The 22,721-nt window shown below is 36.8% G+C and overlaps 1 protein-coding gene across 1 annotated transcript in view; it reads left to right on the top strand.

Annotated features, from left to right (window-relative positions):
- THSD7A (thrombospondin type 1 domain containing 7A) overlaps nt 1–22,721 on the top strand; it is a 245,876-nt gene that overhangs the window by 127,496 nt on the left and 95,659 nt on the right. Inside the window, exons 6-8 of the mRNA XM_042888490.1 lie at nt 14,248–14,496; nt 16,063–16,244; nt 21,529–21,684. Coding sequence (XP_042744424.1) covers nt 14,248–14,496; nt 16,063–16,244; nt 21,529–21,684 — 587 coding nt within the window. The remainder of the gene's footprint in view (nt 1–14,247; nt 14,497–16,062; nt 16,245–21,528; nt 21,685–22,721) is intronic.

A 22,721-nucleotide genomic window follows, 5' to 3' on the forward strand; every position in this document is an offset into this window, starting at 1 on the left:
ATGTAAAATCTTGTCACAACAAAGACTGGGATGAGTTATTCTCCATATATCATGGATATAGAGAGAGAATGAAAATGATCTTAATCACAGGGATACTGAATGAAAATATACTTCCTTATACCAGGCACAGAGAAGCTCTGGAAAGGACTGCCTGAAGAATTTGTGGTGCTTCCATCTTTGAAGGTTTCTAAGAATAGGTCAGAAACACATATCAGGAATGGTTAGGGAAGTAATCTTTGAATAACACCAAGATAGGGTTGAATTAGTGTCCGTAGAAGGAATCTCAAAGCCAGCATGCTCAGGCAGTGTCAGATTTTGTCTGCAGCACAGTCTCCATGGTGGTACAGAAAAAAGCTGCTTTTACCTCTTCCCTTCCCAGCCTAATATTATGCAGCCCAAGAATATCATTACACTTTAAATACAAAGAATAATTTATTAAACACACCGATTGCTGGTAGCTAGCAGCCAGACATTCTGTTTGAAAGTCTCCAAGATTTTTTACATTTAAACAAATAATTCAGAACTACAATATTTAGAGGAAGAAAAAAAAAAAGAAAAAAAGGAAGTTGGTGGGGGGAACATTCCTATGCTGATTCTGATAAATGGCACAAGAAAGATAAGATACAGTAGGCAGTTTATGACATACATTTCTCATCATCTTTATACTTCCTCTTGAATTAATTCAGATCAGTAATGCTGTCTTAAATGCAGTCACCTCAGCATACCATATATGCACCATATATTCAGGCTGCAGCAGGGAAATGGATGAATTCTGTTGCCTGAGGCAGAGAAACAATAGATGGTACAATGTAGGAACAATTCTTCATTGGGGAGAAAAAGATATAAATGATGCAATGGATATTTTCATGTCTAATGAATACAATTTTACGTTGTAAATGTAGAAAGGATTTATCATATAATAGCCTTCCTATCAAGTTCAGCATATAATCTTTTTTCTTCAAGTTGCATAGTAAAAACAAGAAAAAATGATTAAACGACTCCCATGAGAAACACTAGCACTGATACCTTCGCTTTTAAAGACCAAACTATGTGTCACTTATATATATATATCAGCTTATTTTATTCTGTGTTCTCTACTCTGTAGTCAAACGCTTGATTCTGTGGTTACCTTTCCAGAATCTCAAACAATAGAATTATTTTTCTATGTAGGTTGTCAGTGCAGCCAGCAAAAATGATTTTATAATCTCCATCCATAGTAGGCATGTTACTAAATAATATGACAAGTAAGGTGACTGGATAACCTGCTGTGCTCATGTGAAATGCTCCTCAGCTTGAATACTTCATTTTCAGTGAGTTCTGACTTTAGTAATCAGAAACAATCAGCCCCCTAGCAGCATGACTGGAAGAAAAAAAACCCTCAGGCGAGTAATATTTTTTGCAGAGGTAGCAAAATTGATACAGTATAAAAAGAGTTACAAAAAACATGTTTCAGAAGGATGCTCCAGAGAAAATGATTCTGTAAAGCTGTCAGCAAAACTTCAAAAAGGCAAATTCTCTAGACACATCAGCACACCAGTCATGGTAAAGAGAAGTGAAAAAAGAAAATCAAAGTGTAATTTACACACTTTATTGCCAAGTGAACAATACATAGTCTCCCGTGAAGGATGAAATATTGGATTTTGTATTGCTTGTTCTGCAATGAGGTGCGTGTTATACATCCTACAGTCTGAAATTCTGATGCATTGAAAGTATTTTAAAAATAGAATTAGTGGAGAAGAGAGAATTCAATAATTAAAGCTGTCTTCAAAATGGCTGCCCTGGATATGTAACAGAACTAAAAGAGTGTCGCTCTTAGTGTAGAGAACTGATCCTCTGAAATGTTTCCTCTTTTTTCTGATGAAAGTGGAATCTGTTAGAGATCCCACAGAGAGCCATTAGACTAAAAACTGGCAATGCAGAGAAACACAGTGTCTGTGTAAAAATTGGAATGCAACTCTTTGCACTATTACAAGTTGTGATGTTTGTGTCTCATGTTAAGCCTGTCGTTTTCTATTAAAATTTAAACTCGGTTTTTTTTTGCTGCTCCATCAATTTAATCTCCATTTAATCTCAAACATTCCCTCATAAGTGTCTTCCTGAGCAGACTTGAAGAGAAAATATTAGCAAAAGTGTTTTGGATGTTTTTATTCAAGCCTAGGAAAAAATACTTTGCTTTTACAGTGTTTTGGTCATTCACATGACCATTTCACTGTGAGGCTTTGCTAAGTAAGATCCTTCTGGACTGGGGAAAGCGTATGAAATTTGGAATGATGGAAGCAGCTTATGGATGCAAGCATTTGTAACTGTAGAAACATGGAAAAGAGCTAGTGTTCCTTCTTCACCTATATGTTTCTGTACTTCAGCAAAACATTTGGAAATTCTCTGACCAAATGCATCAGGTTCCTGTCTAGTGGTTGGCCCATGCTCATGGTGACAGGCTGTGGCTGCCAGGCCAAAAGGCTGCAAGTGGAACTGTATGTAAAACAGTTGTGTTAAAGCTATGAGTAACTATTAAAAAAAAACACAGCCATTCTGCACATTTATTTTTCAGTTGTTTGAATGTAGCTTACTATCTTGCTTAAGCTGGAAACAAGAAGCTCCTGTCTGCATGGGAGAAGAAATGGAGAAGTAGGAAACAGACCCTTGCAGGTCTTTGGCTGAGTGGTTACTGATCCCTTACAGCATCCCTGTAGCAGAGGCATATTTGAGAACAGTATTGATGGCTTGTAGTTACAATGCAAGAAGCAACAGTAAAATTTTGGTTATTTTCAGGGCTTTTATTTCTTTGGTGGGAAATCATATGCAGTGACAATATTGGGTAATGGTGGTGGAAAATAGAAGCATTCAAAAATTAAAAAATTCTGAAGTCTTCCTGGGCAGCTTGGTTTAGCAGCATTATACATTTAATAGTACAATCATATTTCCCTCTGTCCTCCTTGGAGAGTAATTATTTACTATTTCTTATCCTCCTCACTGATTCTATGCATTTGTACAACACCTAATGAAATATATCTGTAACTCATAATGAATTAATCTCTCTTGGAATGATATCATTGCTATAGTTAGTATACTTTATATACTTCAATTCTGGGTTCGGGAGAGACTGAGTTTTTGTTTCTTCCAATATTATATCTGAGAGAAGAGAGATGATAACAGAGTAACAGTTACTGAAGTGTCCTGCTAATTTCAGGCAGACAGTTTGAGGTATATCATGCCAGATTTACTTCATGTAAACCTGTATTTAGATAAAGCACATCCACTGTACTTGATACTGACCATAAGTCTTAAGCTGGATACCCAGAGACTTAGAAAACGACTGTCTGATTTAGGCTGATGAACAAGTGATACTCAGAAATCAAAAATGGCTAAAAGAAAGACAGTCTGATCCCCTAGGGTGACGTTTTAATTTCATTGGTCTTTTCGTCTTTCCCAGTCTGAACCCAGTGCTCTCCTCACGGACCATGCAACAAATGTCTCCTTCCACATTATGAGCTCTCATTGTCCTTTATCTTTTGTGTGAAGACTGTGTTACAAAAAATACGGCGTAAACCTGTCACTGTCTTTATGCCATTAATCTGGAGAAGGAGAAAAGTCATCCTGAGTTATATGTTGTGAGACAGAAAACAGAGAACTTCAGACATACAATGCTTTGTTTGTTGTTCCCTGTCATATAATCCTTGCTTAAAAACAACCTTTAAAGGATTCTTTCCCATGAGACAGAAGGCAGAAAGGGCAGCACGTAAAAGTGGCAGTGGTGATAGTGAAGTAGATTCAGGGAGGCACACTTCAGGAGTCCAAAGGGATGAGTAGCAATACAGAGAGGGCTAGTGGTAGAGGTGAAAGTGCATAAGCAAACTTCAGTTTGGTCATTGAGGATCTGGTGAAAGCATGAATGCTTGCATGTCTGAGGGAGATTTCTTGTGTTACTGGAAAGGTAACTCGGTAACATTCTTGTAGAGAAAGTCTCCAGGCTCACCAAATTGTGAGAAGCTGTAAGAGGTTCAGTAGCAGAACACCTGCAAATATATGTTTGATTACCTGCATAATCATGTTTGGATAATGAGCTGTACACAGTTGTCTTAATAAATTAAGTTGGAATTAGTCAGAGCACACGCTGTTAACAAATGCAGAAGAGAGAAGAAGACAATTATTGTGGAAGAAAAACCTCCTGATAACTAAAAACTGAAGAGTAGCTGTCAGATTCATTGAGATATAGAATTGTAAAATATTACTAAAGAAACAGGATGCAAACACAATTGCTTCCCTACCACTTTCCATTGTGTTTTTAGAATTTCCATGAATATGAAAGTCAGAAACTTCCCATAGATTTTTAATGTGATTTTGTTTGAGGCAGTAGATGCTGTGGATATGCATAATATTATTCAATGGGTGTTTCTTTTTATTCTAAGTACCTGCTCCATCATCTTACTGAGGGTGTTGTTTTGACAGTGGCTTGTCAGTGTTGCTCTACATCTGACACACCACGCCAAAATCTAGATTTAAGATGGAAAAGTACACACTGTGCTGAGTAATTGAAACACCAGCAATGAACCATTTAGTTATCCACGCTGTATTATAACTCTTTTCATATAATGAACAATTGTTGTTTAGATGTATAGCATTCATATATTTTCTACAGGAATCATCAAGCTTGGATGCTTTTTGAAATATATTTTTATTCAGATACAAATAATTAGTCTTACCTAGCAAAATAGAATAGTTTGTAATATAATGAAAGACAGAATAGATACTTTGATAATCTCTCCTGGCCATAAATTCTACAAATGAACAAATTAATTCTATGTATGTTTTCTAACTAGATTTTCTACTCTTAATTTAGTTGGAGATCAAAGAAGGGCCTAATTCCATTTATTACTGACCATCTTAACAATATTCTTTTATACTGCATTTTATGCCTCTTTTATGCCTCATCATAAGAGAATAGGTATATTAATTGACTTTAGCATCCCAAATGCACTCACAAGAGTCTACACCAACAGAGGTGACCCACTGTTGCTGTCACCACTGTTGAAAAACACCATCCACCACCTCACTGTGTTCACATCCATTGTTTGTATCCAAAAACGTTCAGCAAGCGTCAAATAATGCCAGTGAGTGCAATTTTTTCCTCATGAAGTAATTCAGTGAAACATTTTTGCTTCATGTGCACTTTCATGTCAGACACCATTTTGTCAGATTGCCCCTCTGCTTCCATCTGTCACATGGCAACAAAAGGTAATTTTGTTGGGTATTGGTGAGGAAATTCAGCTTCTACTGCCATACCATCACCGTATGCCTCTGACATTTAAGCCAACATAGTAAAATACGAGGCATTACTTTCAGAGTATTCCTCGTGCATACTCATACCATACAAAACAAGCAATATTTAAAAAAAAAAACAAACAAACATTTTACTCATAGGATGTGTGGGAACTGCTGAATCACAGCCTGAACCTCTGATTATCACCTAAGGCGAGCAATGAGTCAGCCCTGGGAGCATAGGTGAAGGCAATTCAGCTGTGCTGCTGGAAGGGGTGGAGCCTGGCTCCACCTACCCGAGACCCCATTTAAGAGCTGACTACCGGGGGGAAGGATCTCTTCTGGAGATCTCCCCTCTGGAGTTTTACAGTGAGCTCAGGATGTGGGTATGCATTTTATCTATTCTCTTTTGATATAATAACTTGCTTAGCTAAACTCTCTCATGTATTTCATAATTATAATGTACATTTATTGATTATACATAGGGTCATAGCATCTTTTGAGTTGGAATGGACACTTAAAGGTCATGTTGTCCAATGCACCTGCCACGAACAGGGCACCTACAGCTGAATCTAGTTGATCAGAGTTCCATTGATTGAGCCTGACCTTGAACTGTCATCCACCACCTCTCTGGGCAACCTGTTCCAGTGCCTCATCACCCTTATAGTAAAAAGACATCTTCCTTATGTCCAATCTAAATCTTCCCTCTTTTAGTTTGAAACCATTTCATCTTGTCCTGTTACAACAGATCCTGCTAAAGAGTATGTTGCTATTCTTTCTTATAGCCCCCGTTTAAATACTGAAATTCTGCTATCAGGTCTCCCTGGAGCTTTCTCTTCTCCAGACTGAACAGCTCCAGCTCTCTCAGCCTGTCCTCATAGGGGAGGTGTTTCATTCTCTGGATCATTTTTGTGGCTCTCCTCTGGATGCACTCCAGCAGGTCTGTGTCTCTTCTGTATTGAGGACTCGACATCTGGATGCAGTGCTCCAGGTGAGACCTCACCAGTGTAGAGCAGAGGGGCAGGAGCATCTCCCTTGTTTGGCTGGCCACTTTTCTTTTGATGCAGCCCAGGATACAGTTGGCTTTCTGGGCTGCGAGAGCACACTGCTGGTTCATGTTCAGCTGTCATCCACCAGGACTCCCAAGTTCCTTTCAGCAGGGCTGTGCTTTATCTTCACATCCCCCAGTTTGTATTGATATGTGGGGCTTGCCTTGGACCAAGGTGCAAGACCTCTCACTTGGCTTTGTTGAACCTCATGAAATTCACCTGGGCAAACTGCTCAATATTTCTTTATGTTGTTATCAGTCTTTGAACAATCTCACAGTAACACCATGAAATTTATTGTTTTATTTTTTGACTACTAAGCATTTGGGACATGCAGCACTCTTGTTTTCTTCATAAGCTTTATAATGTTGAGGTTCCACATGTGTGAAGGGCATCCTTCTAGATGGTGCTGATTGTAAAAAAAAATAAAAATCCAGTCTAGCTCCTAATATTGACCTTTATATCCAGACATTCAAACTGGAATTGAACACTGACATGGACAGAATATAGGGAGCATATCTAAAATATCTGAAGTAACTAATATTAATAATACACTTTATATTATTTTAACTTAAATGTTGAATAATATAATAAATAATAAAAAGATATGAATAAATAAATAATAAAATTTTAGCTTTTTTCTTTCCACGAGTCTAATTGTTAGGGACAAAGTAAATGCTAATTCATGCTCTGTTACGAAAATTCTTCCTGGTAGATTTGACATTGTCTTCCTCCCTTGCCCCTCCCCCTCAACCAAAAAAAATTTCTTAAGTGCTTTCACTATGCTATTTCCAAATAACCTCTTGTTATTTAAAGATTATTTGTAATGTGAGATGTGCATACATGTCACTGTATTACTGGACTGTGAAAGATACTATCTCTGTCTAACCAATTCCTCTTGCTTGTCTGTTCAGAATCTTGTGATATCTGCAACATCACCACAGAAACTTTTGCCACTTGTTTGGGTGTAGTAGAATTTCTTCTTTTGCCTGTATTAACCAATATATTTTCCTTCTACAAAGTAATTGTATTTTCTGTTTATTTTCTTCCATAGCGTCAGAAGTTGAAGTGGTTTTGTTTTCTTCAAAACTATTTTGGCTGTACATATTTGTTGGCAGGATTAATGAAACTGTGAAAGAAACATGGGAATAATGTTGTGAGAAACACTTATCTGGACAGTATTTGGACTGTAAACAAATAAGAGAGGCCTTATTGTTTGATTCTAACAGACCATTATACTATGAGGTACTAACATTTTCTCAGAACAATGTACAGTACAACCAATAACAAACAGTGCAGCTGTGGGAAAAATTAATCAGAACTATGTTATGACAGATATTCATTACGTTTGCCACCAGGAAAAAATGCAGGTGCATTTTCAGTAACCTTTGAAGAAACAAGTGTGTTCCAACCTTAAACTGAAACTCTCAAGGATGACTAGACTTTATGTTTCGCAGTAACTCTTGGGAATGATCTGAATTATGGACTTAAATCAGTTTTCTACTATCCCTGCTGTCTAGCACCTGCTCATTAAACAGAATTATTCTTTTCATTTAATTTTATTTATGAGAAAATAAGCTGGGTTTTCTCTGTAGCAGAGTTTATAACAATCTATTTCAAAATCCAACTGTACCTTGGATGGAAGAATGGTAGTTTGTATTTGTGTTATGTTGGTGATTAATGTATTCAGCAGGCTGTGTGCACTCTTTGAGAAGAACACTGTGTAAAAAATAATAATAATACAATAGCTTCTTGTGATGCACTGGGACACTGTGTTTGTTTCTTGTTTCCATATATTGACTCCAAAATCTTTATTACTTACACAAGGCATCTCTTAGGGTTCCATGGTGGTCAATAAAGAAGGAGAAGCTACTTCAGCACTATCATAAATTTAATTCCAAATTACACAACTGTCTAAATTCAGCATGATTGTTCCTGGATTTTCTAGTGCAATCTGACCAATGGAGTGATCATTCAAGGTTGCTGTAAGAAATTTTACATGATTATGTACATTATCAACTAAAAGAGAAAAGACAGAGCAAATATTAAGAGAAAAGCAAAACATTCTTGTATTCAAACCCCATCTTCATATTCTTCATTATTTTAAGGATTCTTTGATGCTGGACCTATATTTATTTATGGTTCTAGAATGTCTTGCAGTAGTCCTGTGTGACCAGCCTAGAGTTTCTTTGTTTTTTAAGTATTGTTATTTTGGAGGAGAATAACAAATTGATCTTCTTTCTTTGTCAGAGACTTCCTCTAGATTTAATTTGCCCTTCAGTCAAAGATACAGTCTCATTAAGCCTGCTTGTGTGCGTGTACTGTGGTTTTCAAGTACGTGTAGTGTTGTTGGTCTTCTAAGCCATTTGTCATAACTTCAAGTCTTTCTGCAGACAGATTTGTTTGGTTTAACGATCTTGTATGACAGTGGTTTTCATGTTGTGGCTGATGGAAAAGATTGAACACCATTTGGCTAATGACACAGCGTCTGATGAGATCAGCCAGGATTTAGGAAAGACTGTTAGTTTTCCTGATTATACCACTGGTTAGGAGAAATGCCTGATTGCATGAAGGACATGCATGACTGGGATTGGATCACATTATTCTTTTCTAAGGGGGTCCAGCGTGTTTTCTCTAGTGTGCTAAAAGAATCTTCGCTTTTCTTCCTTATTATATAGATGAAGATGTGTTATAACCTGCTAAAGGGTTCTAGATTTTTTTAACCATGTTGGTTGTGCTTTGATCTGAAGCATTCAGAAGTTCCCTTTTTCTGCTCAATTGCTGAACTATCTTATCTCCCACTCAGTGTGGGTTTCTCCCTGTCAGATAGCCCCATGTCAGATAGTCTTTAGTTGTCATTTTCATTTCTCTTGAGTTTTTAATTCATTCATGCAGTCTTGGGTGTTCAATTATTTTGTGTTGGTAGGGTTTCACTTTGGAATACAAGGAGAGTTTGTATTTTTTGATAAACGTGGAGTAACCTTCAAAACGAGTTCCTTTGCATTCTGGGGTAGAACTGCTCAGCAAACAGAGGGAAGAGCTGGATCCACATCAATTCCTTAGACATATTTAAGGGGGTATGATATCTAATCCCTGTGTTGCTTTGGTGTGGTTTCTGATAACATAGATGCCTATTTTGGATGACTTCAGTGGTGTGCTGAGCTATTCTGACAATGTCTAGATGTAGATGTGTCTGTTTTCCACGTGAGGAATGAGGGTAGGTCAGCCATGCCAGGACTGGAGCAGCCTGAGTAAACATATGAGTGCTCCTACAGAGAACTCTAGAGTCAGAAGGGCAAAGAGTCTGTGGATTAAGTCTACTACCACATCAAATACTGATTCATGGTTGAAAGATCAGAGTTTTTAATTTAAATGCAAAATTCTACTTTCGTCCTTTTTCATTACAGCTCTAACCCCTGGCTTCTGTTTCTTGTGAATGAGAAAAGTTTATGTTGGCATCAATTTCCCTGCTGAAACACAGCTATGTTATTCATTTCAGAAGTATAGAAGTCTCTGTATGTAATTAAGTGGGAAATCAAATAGAGAAAAAAAAATATAAGTATTACAGGAAAACGTATACGGTGGTGGAAAGTAAGGAGTAATAGCTCTGAAAATGTCATTAAAGAAACCCAACACTGAATGTTTATAAAGGTGAAGGAATGATGAACACATAGTAGAGTAGTGCAGACAAAGGAAAAAATGTTGAAGAGATTATTTGGCTTATACTGACCTTGTCAATTGGACTGTATTAATATTTTAGGTAAAAACAGTAAATAGCAGTTCTTGTTAAATTTCAGTAGTGGGTAAGTTAATCAAATTTATTGTTGTAACAATGTTCTCTCTGCTGTACAACTTTAGATTTAAATTATGAATGCTGCATTGAAGCTCTGTAGCATTTGAATATGAAGAACAGTTGTGCTGGGAAAAACACCAAACTGATCTTCAGAATGATGTCCCCTTAAAACACTGGATGTGTGGACTCGTGTTTCCACTAACTTTTGAATTTTTCACATTTCTTCTAATTTACAGATACTTTGGGGCATCCTCAGAATGAGTCATGGAGAGCCCTCGAATCCAGGCCAGTTTTACGTATCAGAGTTGTCCACTTAGAACGAAAGAACATGTGATTTTAGGGCATAACTGTGTTAAAACAAGGTGACACTAAGTGGAAGAAAACTTTTGGAAATAAGAAAGAGACATGCGAGGACCAAGCAAATCAGTGCTAGAGGAAGAATGCATAGACTATGGTTATGCAAGGCCTAATGCCAGGAAATGAAATTAACAGTGTTAATTACAGCCTATCTGTGGTTATTGGTGAGTAAAAGTGATGTGTAACTCATGGCTTTCAAGATGAAATAGATGCCGGGACCTTATCCAGGTTCAGATAGTAACTGCACTCATTCGCAGAAGAAAAAGATTATTCAGTGAAAAGATGTAACTTGTGCTTGGAAAGACTTTATGCTAGTTTGCTGGAAAATAGGAGTATGCTGGAAAAGCGTGAACAAACACTTGGCCTCTTTCCATTTGTGCCCTCTATTGGGTACCACAAAGACAGGTAGGAATCATAGACCCATCTTATTTGTCTTTTCTTGTTAACTCTTCAGTTATCAGTCCATCAATGCATGCAGAAAAAACCCACAAAAGTGGAAAATCTCTCACGTGTATAAGAAAGTTATAAGCTCATGGAATAAAATCGGTTAGGTAACTTACAGAAAACTTCTTGTTCTGTATCAGTGTAGAGATCGGTAAGGAGTCCCATGATAAGGCATTTAGCTTCATCTATTGATAATAATAATAAAACAAAGTATTATTCTATGATTCTATGAAAATAATAATAAAATTCTAGTTGGATTTATAGACAAGATAATTACAATCATTTATTCCATTTTCTATATGACTTAAACGTTGGGACTAAGAGTACAGACACCTGAGCAGATCATTGGCATATAAAGCCAAACTGTTCTAATTTTTTTTTAAATTTATAAAAGTATGATTTGCTCTCTAACAGAAATTTGGGGTACTTTAGAAAGAATCAATTTACTGCTTGAGTCGTGCAGTTTTATCACTCATGTAAAATCTCAGTGAAAAGGCTACTTTCAGCTACCAGCTTGCTCATTAGTACACAGGCACTATGGTGTATTTGCTCCAGGCCTATGCCTCTAGCTTCATTCTCTCTCTCTGTAGCCTCAATTATCCCTTAAATTACTTTGAAATCCCCATGGGGAATCTTCTTATCTGAAATGATGTTTAGTTTTTATTTATTGCTGCAAAGAGTAAAAGAGAGGCTACAGAACGTGACTAAACACAAATTCCTAACCACACATCTCTAAAAGAGGTTCAGCAGCAATTATGGCCTATCTTTTGCCAACATCATGTTTTCTTTACTTAATTTATCTAATACAAGTCTTTGAGGTCGGGAATAGTTTCAGCATTTATAATAGCCTTTAGACTTACTCAATCCCTGTGACATTTACTTGGTTTGCCTTTTCTTTCGACACTGTCATCTACCTAGCACAACCTTACTTCACATGGTATAGTACCCTGGACTCTGCCGAAAGATGCTTAGGACACTGTGTTTGGCATGCATGCTTTTTGTTTGTTATTGTTATTCTTTTGGAAACAGGAGGAAAAAAAAAAAAAAAGATAATACAACATACACAGATCTGCACTAAAAGTAATGCCTCCTATTTTATTATGTTAGCCCACAATATTGGAGGTAGATGTTGGTGTTATGGCAGTAGGGGTTGAACCTTCCCGCCAGTATTCCATATTTTGTTGCCATGTAACAGGAATCAGCAGAAGGGAAATCTGACAGATTTTGCATGTGAAGCAATGGTATGTCACTGAATTACTCCACAAGAAAAAAATGGCCCCCACTGACATAGTTCAACACTTGCTGAGTGTTTATGGAGACCAAACAGTGAGGTGGTGGGTGATGTGTTTCAGCAGTGGTGACAGCGACAGACGGTCATCTCCACTGGTGCAGACTTTTATGAGTATGGCATGCAGGCTTTTGTTCATTGCTGGCAAAAATGCATAGTTAACAGTGGTAATTGTGTCAAAAATAGTGTTTTGTAGTTGAGAATTTGCTCTATGTAATACTATAATTGTGCTCTTTTCTCCATGGAAATAAATAGGAGGCATTACTTTTGGAATAGCATATATGTATATTATGCATACAAAACAAGCGATGCACAAGCAATTGCTCACCACTCATCAATGAATGTCTGACCAGTGTCCAAGCAGTGGCTGTCCCCTTGGCCTACTCCCCTCCATTTTTGTAGGGTTTTTTTGCATGATACCACGTGGTATGGAATATCCCTTTGGCCAGTTTTGATTTCCTGTCCTGATTTTGGATTGTTGCACACTGAGTCTAATTCTAGTTCTGTTAGAATTCATTCTTCTTTAATCTGGGTGATTCTTACTCTAATACCATTATTAAGGCACATAAGAATCATAGTAGTGACGATATGCAGTATTATACAACTGCTCACTTCATACAATTCAAATTATTGGCTGTTGTCACCCAAAATCAAATCCCCATTAGTTACATACCTAACTTTACCATCCTTCCGTGTTACCCACCACAAGCACCCAGGTCCTTGAACAAAAATGATCCTACAAATAGGCTTGATTTTTGCCTGAAGCAGGAATAACCCAGACTGTTTTCCCAGCATATTTTTTCATGTTCACAACAGGTACTTAATTTCCTCCTACAGAGCATAAGAGGTAGGTGTCCCAGCTCTGACTGCTCTCAGTGTGGTCTTTAGCAGTCCATTGTATTGTTCAGTTTTCCCAGAGGCTGGTTGGTACATGATAGAGGATGTTATATCCACACTCAGTGCCATGCTCTTTGTCCCAAGCGGTAATTTTAGAAATGATTATTAGTCTCATCAAATGTCTCTACATCTTGTATTATGAAATTTTGTTAATATCAGTGCACCATGATCCTGGCTATGTGTATAGCAAATTTTTGCATAGCAACAGAGTTGTTGCTAGCATTAATTATTCTGTGTGATGGTGTGTGTGTGTTTGTTTTAATTAAAACAGTGAAAGTGCCACTTGTTCTGTTGATTATTGGAGTGATCATTTCATTGTGCCATCTGCAGATAAAACTTCTTCCTGTCTAGCTACTTTAGAAGCCAGAATTTTATTACAAAACAGACATAATATATATACCTACATTGCAATTATAATGAAGAAGTTAAAGTTATGATTGGTTTAATTGTGTTTTAGCTTCAGTATTGCTCATTTTCCTATAGTGAGTAAAGAGAGAAAGTTAGAAATGTGTTAGTTAGAATGTGACATTTGAAAATGCAGAGGCTTTTAGAAGGAGAAAATTTTGCTGACAACCTATGTAATATGTGATTAAAGCAACTGGAGAATGGAAATGAAATGACAGACTTACGTGAACAGGAAATTAAGGATATGGTTTTACTTTAACAGAAAAGGCCCTATTTCAAGGGAGAGGTTTTGACCATGCGGTATTACTGTGGCAATACACCAGCTGATAACAAAGCAAACAGTGTTCAGGTATTCAATATACATGACTTGATTCTGTTATTGGTCTTTCATAGTTTTATTGTTCCAAGAAAAATAATTGTATATACAAAAAAACAGAAAATAAGTTGTGAAGAAAAGTTTATTTTCTCTTTTGCATTTCATACATATGTAGAAGATCTGTATTTTAATAAAAATATAAAATATGACAATGCTAATCATTATTGTATCACCAGAATGATATAAATATGTCTACATTGAATTGGTTTAACAAAAAACACTTTTACTTGACTTTTTGAGGTCATATATCTTTGGATTGAAATCTAACAGCTTTATAAATATTAACTGACTTTGTTTGTTGTAACAGACAGCATTTTTCTGTAGGAGTTCACATCTTTCTTCACATATATATGCTGAATATTGTAATGTTCTTTTATTCCAGCTTTTGCAAGCAAGACAAGTTGCCAATTACATTCCAGTCCTGTGTGATCACTAAGGAGTGCCAGGTGTCAGAATGGTCAGAATGGACCCCCTGCTCTAAAACCTGCTTTGACATGACAACCCCTAAAGGGAATCGTACAAGATCACGGACCATTAAGCAGCTCCCTATTGGCAGTGAAAGTGAATGCCCGCAATTAGAAGAAACAGAGCAGTGCATTACCCAAGGAGATGGTGTAGCACCATGCATTACGTAAGTTGGTTCATTTCAGTTCAGTTCTCCCTGTAATAAAATGAAAAATTTCAATTAAGCATACATGGCCAGTAACATCAACCAAATCATTACTAAAGTAATACTGAAATAATAGGTTTGATTTTATATCCTTTGCAAATTCAGTTCTTTCCTTAAAAGCCTGAAGTCTGTAAGTAGCAGCTATTATAGTGAAATCACTCCTTTCTCTAAATACAGGAACAAAAACCCCAAATACTTATTTTTTCCATTAGTGTTCACTTTTAAAAGACAATATGTTTGTGTTCACACGGGCAGAGTTAAGATCATAATAAAGCAATTGTATTAATTTGTCAGTAATTTTCCTACATAGCAGTTTTGCCAGTATTTTCTGAAGTATTCTGTTGGAAGAAGTGCTGAACATAAGAAAAAGCTGAGAAATATCTCTTTAGCTGCCAGACTTTTTAATGAGACTCTTTAGAGCCCAATAAAAGAAAAGCTGGGCCCCAAGTGGAAAGTGGGAGAGCCTAACATTAACAGTAAATAAATAACCTTGTTCAGTGTTTAGGAGAAATGACAGCAAGCACCTTACATTCAAGAGATTGCTGTAATACTTATCAAGACTACTATTAATGTTCCAACTGTGCTCTTCCTTTACAAGACTAGCAGGAGGGGCTGGAGAAATGTCGTTTGATATTAAGCCATTTTGCATCTCCATCTTTGACTGTGGTGCATATTTTTCATTTAAGAGTCGAAATGTCATATTTACACTTTTCCAAGCCACACTAGGAAGCAGTTTGCTTGATTTAGCCTTAAAGTGATTGTTGGATAGAGAATTCTGTGGCATTTCTTGTGGTTCGTAATCCTGACTGGGATTTTAGCTCCAAGTCACAGAACTTCTTTCCTGTGCATTCACTGATTAGAAAGCTCACAGCTTCTCATCATTCATCAATACCCAGCAAGGATGCTTCAGCACTTCAGAGAAACTGTCTTCTTGACAGTGAGAAAGGAACTTACTGAAATGGTACCTGAGATAATAAAAACATATTGTTATTCTTTTACCTTGATATTCAAGAGAAACTTCTGTGTCTCTTATCAAAGATAGACTCGAGGCTTCTGCTTTTGTTTTTTTGTGGGTTGTGTTTTTATTTCTACCTCTTGTTTTCTGGTTCTTATGTTTCTCAGCATGCACATTTATTTGATATTTTGGTTTGTTTTGTATAGACTGTCTAGTTCTAAATGATTACCAAGAGTCATTGTCAGTACAGTTAGCTTAGCTGAACATACTCTCATATTTTTCTGCATATGAAGTTTTTCTTCCCTCCAAGAAAATATTTGTATGTGCAGTATGTTTCAGAAATTGGACAGGACAGATCTCTCAAAGCAGTAATGATTTCAGAAATCAAATAACAGAGGAAATGCTTCCACCCATGTAAAATATCAAACTTAATGCACCTCTTTGTATGAGAAACTGAGTCTCAGGCCTTTTAGGAAACAGACAAAGATATAAAGGTGTTTTGGCCTGTGTAATAGTGATGTGTAAAAGAGCATCATGATTTTTGAAAACCTAATTCATTCAATTTCATCCAGGTATGGCTGGCGGACCACAGAGTGGACGGAATGCCGCGTTGATCCTCTGCTCAATCAACAGGATAAAAGGCGAGGAAATCAAACAGCACTGTGTGGAGGTGGCATTCAAACCCGGGAAATGTACTGTGTGCAAGCTAATGAAAATCTCCTCTCCTATTTAAATACCCTCAAGGAAAAAGAAGGTAAATTTAATTTACTTGCAATTCAATTAGTATGAAATCAGAATACTTCAGCATTCCTTTACTCCTGGACAGCCACTGTCTTCTACCACGATTACCTTGTTACATCACAGGTTTCAGAAATCCAAGCTTAAATTAAAAAAAAAAACAACACAACAAAACTAGTTTGGATGAAAATATTTAATTGCAGGATAAGAGATTTCTTTATGTAGCAAATATTGGTTCCTAGCTGTGAATTACTGTTCCTTAACATGTACTGAAAAACATCGTCTTATGAGGATATCTCTCACTTAGAAAACAAGTGAGAATGAAGATCAGAAATATTAAATTTGTTCCTTCGCCTACAGCAGTTCTCTTGTGTGTTCTTGAGCTACATGATGAACTTGTGAGGACTGAGATGCAGACATAATATGCCAATTCTGGAATGCAAACTCAGTGTAGAAATGTGTGAAAATGTGACTACGTTTCATTTTCAGGGACTTCACTTTTCTTTTCTTGATTTGGTCAGGTTTTTAAGACACTTTGAAGACTTAAGGCCAAAATAATTTTGTTTGTTTGTTTTTTTCCCCAAACTGAACTAGAGATTACTCTTTGTCACTGTCACAGCCTGTAGGGCTTAATAGGAAAACAGAGAGTAGCTTAGGAGATATATTCTGTAGTTAGCTTAGCAGTGTATTTACTGAGGGGAAAAAAAACTCAAGTTTTTTATGTTATTTTTGAATGATAATGCAACACTATAAATTTAGGTATGTCAGTGACTTAAGCTAATTGCATTTAGCTTTTAATTAAATTTTATCTATCCTCTTTTGTAGCTGTTTTGTAAAAACATACAAGAGCATTAAAATAGATAAATAAATACAGCCACATACTCCAGGAAAAGGGATATCCTTGTAAGAGCCATGTGTAATGCAGCACCTGGAGCTGAGTTAGCGGCAGGGTAGCAAGGTTTCTGCTCTTAAAGGCACAGTTTGTGGGGAGTGCTAGTGCCTAAATCTCTTTCAGCTTGAGTACTTGGACTAGCAGAGTGTGACTTGTATGCACAATGGGTTTCACATCTATATTTATTAAAGAAGGTGTTTTCAAGCTGCTTCATCTAATGCAAATCAAAATGCCCTGGGGCTTTTAGTAAATCGCCTCTGTGGAACAAAGTTTTGCCGCTCCTGCCAAAGACTAAAGAAGTAAGAACTCTCAGCTAAACAGAAGTAACAATGAAATCCGTGGCAGCTTACTGTTCAGTATGGTGATTAGGATTTGGGTAGGCTGTGAAGTCTCGCTGGCTTAGGCGGGTGTGAAATCGGCCCTTATCAGAGTGTGACAGGAAGGCGCAGAGCCCATCCAGAGGTAATCTCTGCAGGTCCCAGAAAGCTGATTAAAATGTAGCTAGTCTGTGGATGCATAAACATGAGAACAGTTTTGCAAGAGCTCAAACTCAGGGTGAAGCAAATCTTTACTTACAAAGCAGCTCTGGGATGCTTCCATGTGTGGGAGCAGGTTTAAATGGGTGCTGTTTCTCCATTCTTCCTTTCTGCTCCCCTCACACCATGGATTCAAGAAGGCCAGAACTCCAGTGCTCTGCAAAACAAGCAAATCAGTGTATACTACTTGAAAACTAGGGGTAGTTTAAGGATGGGGCAAAACTAACTATCAGTGTTAGTTTTGGGGAAACGCCTTTATTTCAGAGCAGTTTGCTATTGCTAATAGTTAATACTGTCTCAGTCAGGGATCTTTGAAGACATCCATTCTTGCATACTCATGGTGGCGTTTCCCTGTTATTTCAGAAAGTCAGTCACAGAGCAAGTCGAAGGCTAGTGCTGCACCTCTGCTATCCATCACTTTTGAAATAACAGGTAGGTAAATGAAGGCCTCTGACCTGGCCTTTCAGTCAGAAGTGCACCAAGGAGGCAATGTCCCTTCTGGGGAAACTATGTTGGCTGTATGTATATAATTGACATGTTTATGTAGCTCTAAAGGAGTTTAATGAATTTGTGAATTATCATAAAATTTAAGAACAGTTTGAAAATGTCAGGCCTGGACTTAAGGAAATGAAGTTCATTAGCCAGCTAGGAAGCTCAAACAATTCCATGTGCTCACTCCTGAAGAGTTTCATTGAGTAACTGACATCCCCTCCAGTCTGAGTGCTGGGAATTACTTCATTGCCATTTCCTGACATTTTGTGGCTTTAAAACACCAAACTAGGGTTCCAGTAAGCATTTTAACTTATAATACTTACCTGAACTAGTATTCCCCAGAGCATTCCAATTTGTATTGTCTCCTATCAGAATTTATAAATGTCGACTTGATGAAGAAGGAGTGCAGGATGCAGTAATTAGCTGACAGTCAAGATTCCTGGAGGCCAGCGTCATTCTGCCATCTACTTTAATTTCTCCATCTCTTCACCTGTCCACTTAACTGGCTTAGTCAGGAAGTTTTTCTTAGAATAAGCCTGTGAGATAGGCTGTGTCATCTTTTTCCAAGTACCATTAAAACTCATGGTGTAGAAAGAGGGTGGGAAGAGAGTTAGTTTATTCTTGTAAATTTATTCTACATCTACAAGCACTCGCTCCTTGTCCTGTTAAACACAAAGGAACTGCTTATATACATACAGTTGAATAGTTGTTAAAAGGATCAGGTCCTGAATTACTTGTCGTTTGATCACAACATTTAACGTTACTGAAAAACATGCGAGGAACATGTACTACCTTGTTGCTGTTCATGATGTGTCCTAAGCTTGGATTTTTCTTGTGTTTCTTGGAGTGAGAGCACTTTTGCTGGAGAAGCTTCCTTCCATTGATTGCTGTGAAAGCAAGTAACCAGGAAGGAATATGAAATTGTGTCAACTTCTGCAGATGAAAGCCTTTTTAATAACTTGGAAATTATCCTAGTGTTGAATTCATTTGTTTTAAAAGAAACACATAACAGACCTCGAGTTAGACTTTCAAACATCAATGATGTTCTTGAAACCAGCATTTGTAAAGTATTTTAGCATTTTGAGTGATTTATTGATACCACTTACAAGTCTCCAAAGGATTTGTTATTTACACTACACAGTAATGAATGATGGAAAAGGCAGATATTTTCAGTATGTGTTTTTATGAGTAGTTTACTTAACGCTCTTTGCTGATAGAATTTTTACTGGACAAAAATCTTCAAAAAGTTGAAATGATATTCCTGTTGCTTAAGTCGATCTCTCTAAAGCCAAGCACTGTCAAAGTTCCTTCAATTTTGGATTTTCATGTCCATCTCATGTTGGCTTGAATCCACCATGGCTTTGACAATGAATTATTACAGTAGCATGGTAGCACCTTCTCTTTGCAGACTCTTAGAAAATCTGGCTGAGATATGGAACGCCTGTGATATGAAAATATGCTTTTTTAAGCTTCCAAAGCTTAAAGATGTTTGTTACTTTTCTGAGTGCCATACAATTAACTAGTGTGACGATGAGTGCTTTATCCTGATGCAGGCTGGAGATGAAGCAAGGCATTATTATGAATGCTTTCCTTGTTCTCTGAGGCAAGACTGTCTCATGGGTGTAATTGACTCTTAATTTCAGCTGTCTCACTTGGACAATTTCCTGATTAAATCAAGTTTAAAAGTATGGTTAACATTTACTGTTTTGCTCTTTTCTTTTTTTATTAGAATCTATTCAATATAATTCAAATTGCTGCCAAATTAAGTTTATTTAATTCCATGTTCTACAGTAGATATGCATGTTGTATTGATTATTATACATTTTAAGTGTGCATGTCAAATTTATTGTAAAATTCAATTTTCTATCATAATATTTAGTTCCAACAGAGTGCTGGAATAATATTTTGCTGTTATTTTGTGTTAAGAGATTGGTAAGCTGGAGGCGGTAATCTTTAATGACCACTTGCCATCTTCATGCCTTCATTACTCAGAGAAAAAGTAAAACTGTGCTAAAGGAGGCAAAACAGGGAACGAGATTAGAGAGGCTAATATTTTTCATTCTCTTTTCCCCTTAAAAAGTATGAATTTAGTGCTTTTTCTTTAAAATGAAAGATCATCTGCTTTGAAAGTCTGAATGGAAAGGGGGGCACATCTATAAATACTTAAACAACTTGATGTTTAATTTAAAATTTAATTTATTGTTATTGATATCTTTTTTTCTAAATGATATTTTGTCATCCTTTTTTCATTCAAGTAGAAAGTTATTTTAGAATATATTTTGTCACATAAGTCTTTCCACCAAGGGAGAATATTTGTAGGGGTGATAGAAAATTAATGAGACAACTTACGTGTGGAGAAGTCCAGAGGGAGTAGGATGAGAGTTTAAGTTTAAGAACTGCAAGTTTCTTTAGCTGGACAAAGAGGATGAGCATGACAAACTTCACTTTGCATTCTAGCAAATATTCTCTGCTTAATCTAATATTTTGCCAAGTTTTTTATTTGGAAAAGGTTTAAAATCTTGCTCATAATGAAGCGGTAAACTGTGAATTCAGTGATTTCATCTGGCACCTAACAGATATGTCTGAACGTTTGTATAAAACAGGAATTGAAAAGAGTGAGGCCTGTAAAGTTTGGAAGAAACCGGATGGCTGGATCTATCACAAAGCATTACAGATCATTAAAAAACAGAATAAACTGCCTTCACAGACATCTTTATGAATTAATAATACTGTAATGAAAATTCAGTTATCTTGGGCAAAGTTTTGATAATTATATCTCTATATATTATATGAAAACTTATGAACTGGAAATGCTATTGCACAAATCTTATTGTTGAGTGTGCACTTGGAGGTCAATGGAGTAAAAGAAAAACAAAATTCTGTCACTATTTTGATTATGTTTCAGGTTTTAGCTTATAAATAACCTTCCAATTATTCATGAACCACACTTTTGAAATTATAGTATCGTATAAGAGAAAAGGGACTTATACAGCTTTTTGTTCAGTTAGCGCAGTGAAAACGTAACTCAGTGAGACAGCAGGACATCAGTTTATGCAGACAGCAATGTGAACAGCCATTGTTACAACATAATCCATTTAATGAAAGGTCTAAGTCCAAGAGGGTGCTGCAGTATCTACGGTCTTCCTGATCCCACTTAATTGGATTTGACTCTGGTCATGCCTCTGCGTGTTGTTGACTGAATTCTGTCTCCTTTTTTTTCAATACAGGCATTTTACTTCATATCACTTCCTCAGATGAGAATGGTGAGATAGCAGCCTTTCTGAATGAAGGATGGTTTTGCCATTTTAGAGCTGAGCATCATGACTGGCAACATATGAGAAATATGTTGATTTTTTTTTTTTTTTTTTTTTTTTTGACAGCCTCGAGGCCAGTGGACCGTAGACTGTGTACAGGACCTCTTCCCAGCACCTCTCAGCTGTGCCATATCCCCTGTCCTACAGAGTGTGAGACCTCAGCATGGTCAGCCTGGGGACCATGCACCTACGAAAACTGTGATGATCCTCAGGCCAAGAAGGGTATGTAAATATCCAGTGGAACCTTTAATGGCAAATATTTCATATTCCTAGAACATTTCTGTCTGCGCAGTCACCCTAATGTGTATAGTACATCCAGTGCCTCTCAGCATCAAAAAAAGTCATCAAATTGCATGTATTTTGCACTATTTCTCCAGGAAAGCTTGCAAAAATAATAACTAGGCTCTCAAGGTTGTTACAGTTCAATTCCAGTTTTGAACTTTATTCTCAAACAAAAAGTGTATAATTTGAATATGTGTGCAACACAGTTCTGGCACTGTCTCAGAAGGAGGGTAGAAGCAGACTCTGAGGTAGATAGTGTTAAAGTCAGTAAAAGATTTTACAGTTCAGTAACAATTTAAGAATTCACTGATAGACTATGAAGCATGCACTGATAAAGAGATGGGATCATTCACTGTTGTTAAGAAACACTTTTTTTGCTTTTTTTTTCTGATAACAGTACATCTGTGCTGGTTTTTGCTTTCACATATATTTTACAGTTCATTCCTGTGCAGAACATATTGCAGTAGAGTAACATTAAAATACGAAGGCAAGAATGCAGTGACAAGGAACACATTTAAAAAGTCTTTGGGGTTTTTTGGTCATAAATTAGAAAAACTGGCCAACTCGTTGCAGTACGATTATCTGATACAAGCTGAGAATCCAGATTTAGCTCCTTGACTGAAAATGATCATAAGATAGGGCCATTCTGTATGTCCACCTGAAGGAGTAAGTGCAATTACTATGCTAGCTTGGATTCTATTTCTTGGTATGCTGCTAGTTACATATCAATCTGTATAGCAAACACAAGTTTATGATGCTGTCACACAATATGTAATGTGATCCAATCTTGATAAACTGAAAAGGAAAAAGCAGTTCAGTGTGTAAACCCATTGGATTGAGTCTCTTCTGAGTACAGTAGACAAGTAACATGTTAATTTTAAACCCTGCCTAACGGAAATATATTAGGATGTACTTTACACAAAACCACGACACAGGGTCATTTTACCTTATCTTTGCTTAAGATGATCAATAAATAT

This window comes from Lagopus leucura, unplaced genomic scaffold (assembly GCF_019238085.1).
Source record: "Lagopus leucura isolate 7727_CA_CO unplaced genomic scaffold, USGS_WTPT01 Super-Scaffold_100157, whole genome shotgun sequence".
NCBI lineage: Eukaryota > Metazoa > Chordata > Aves > Galliformes > Phasianidae > Lagopus > Lagopus leucura.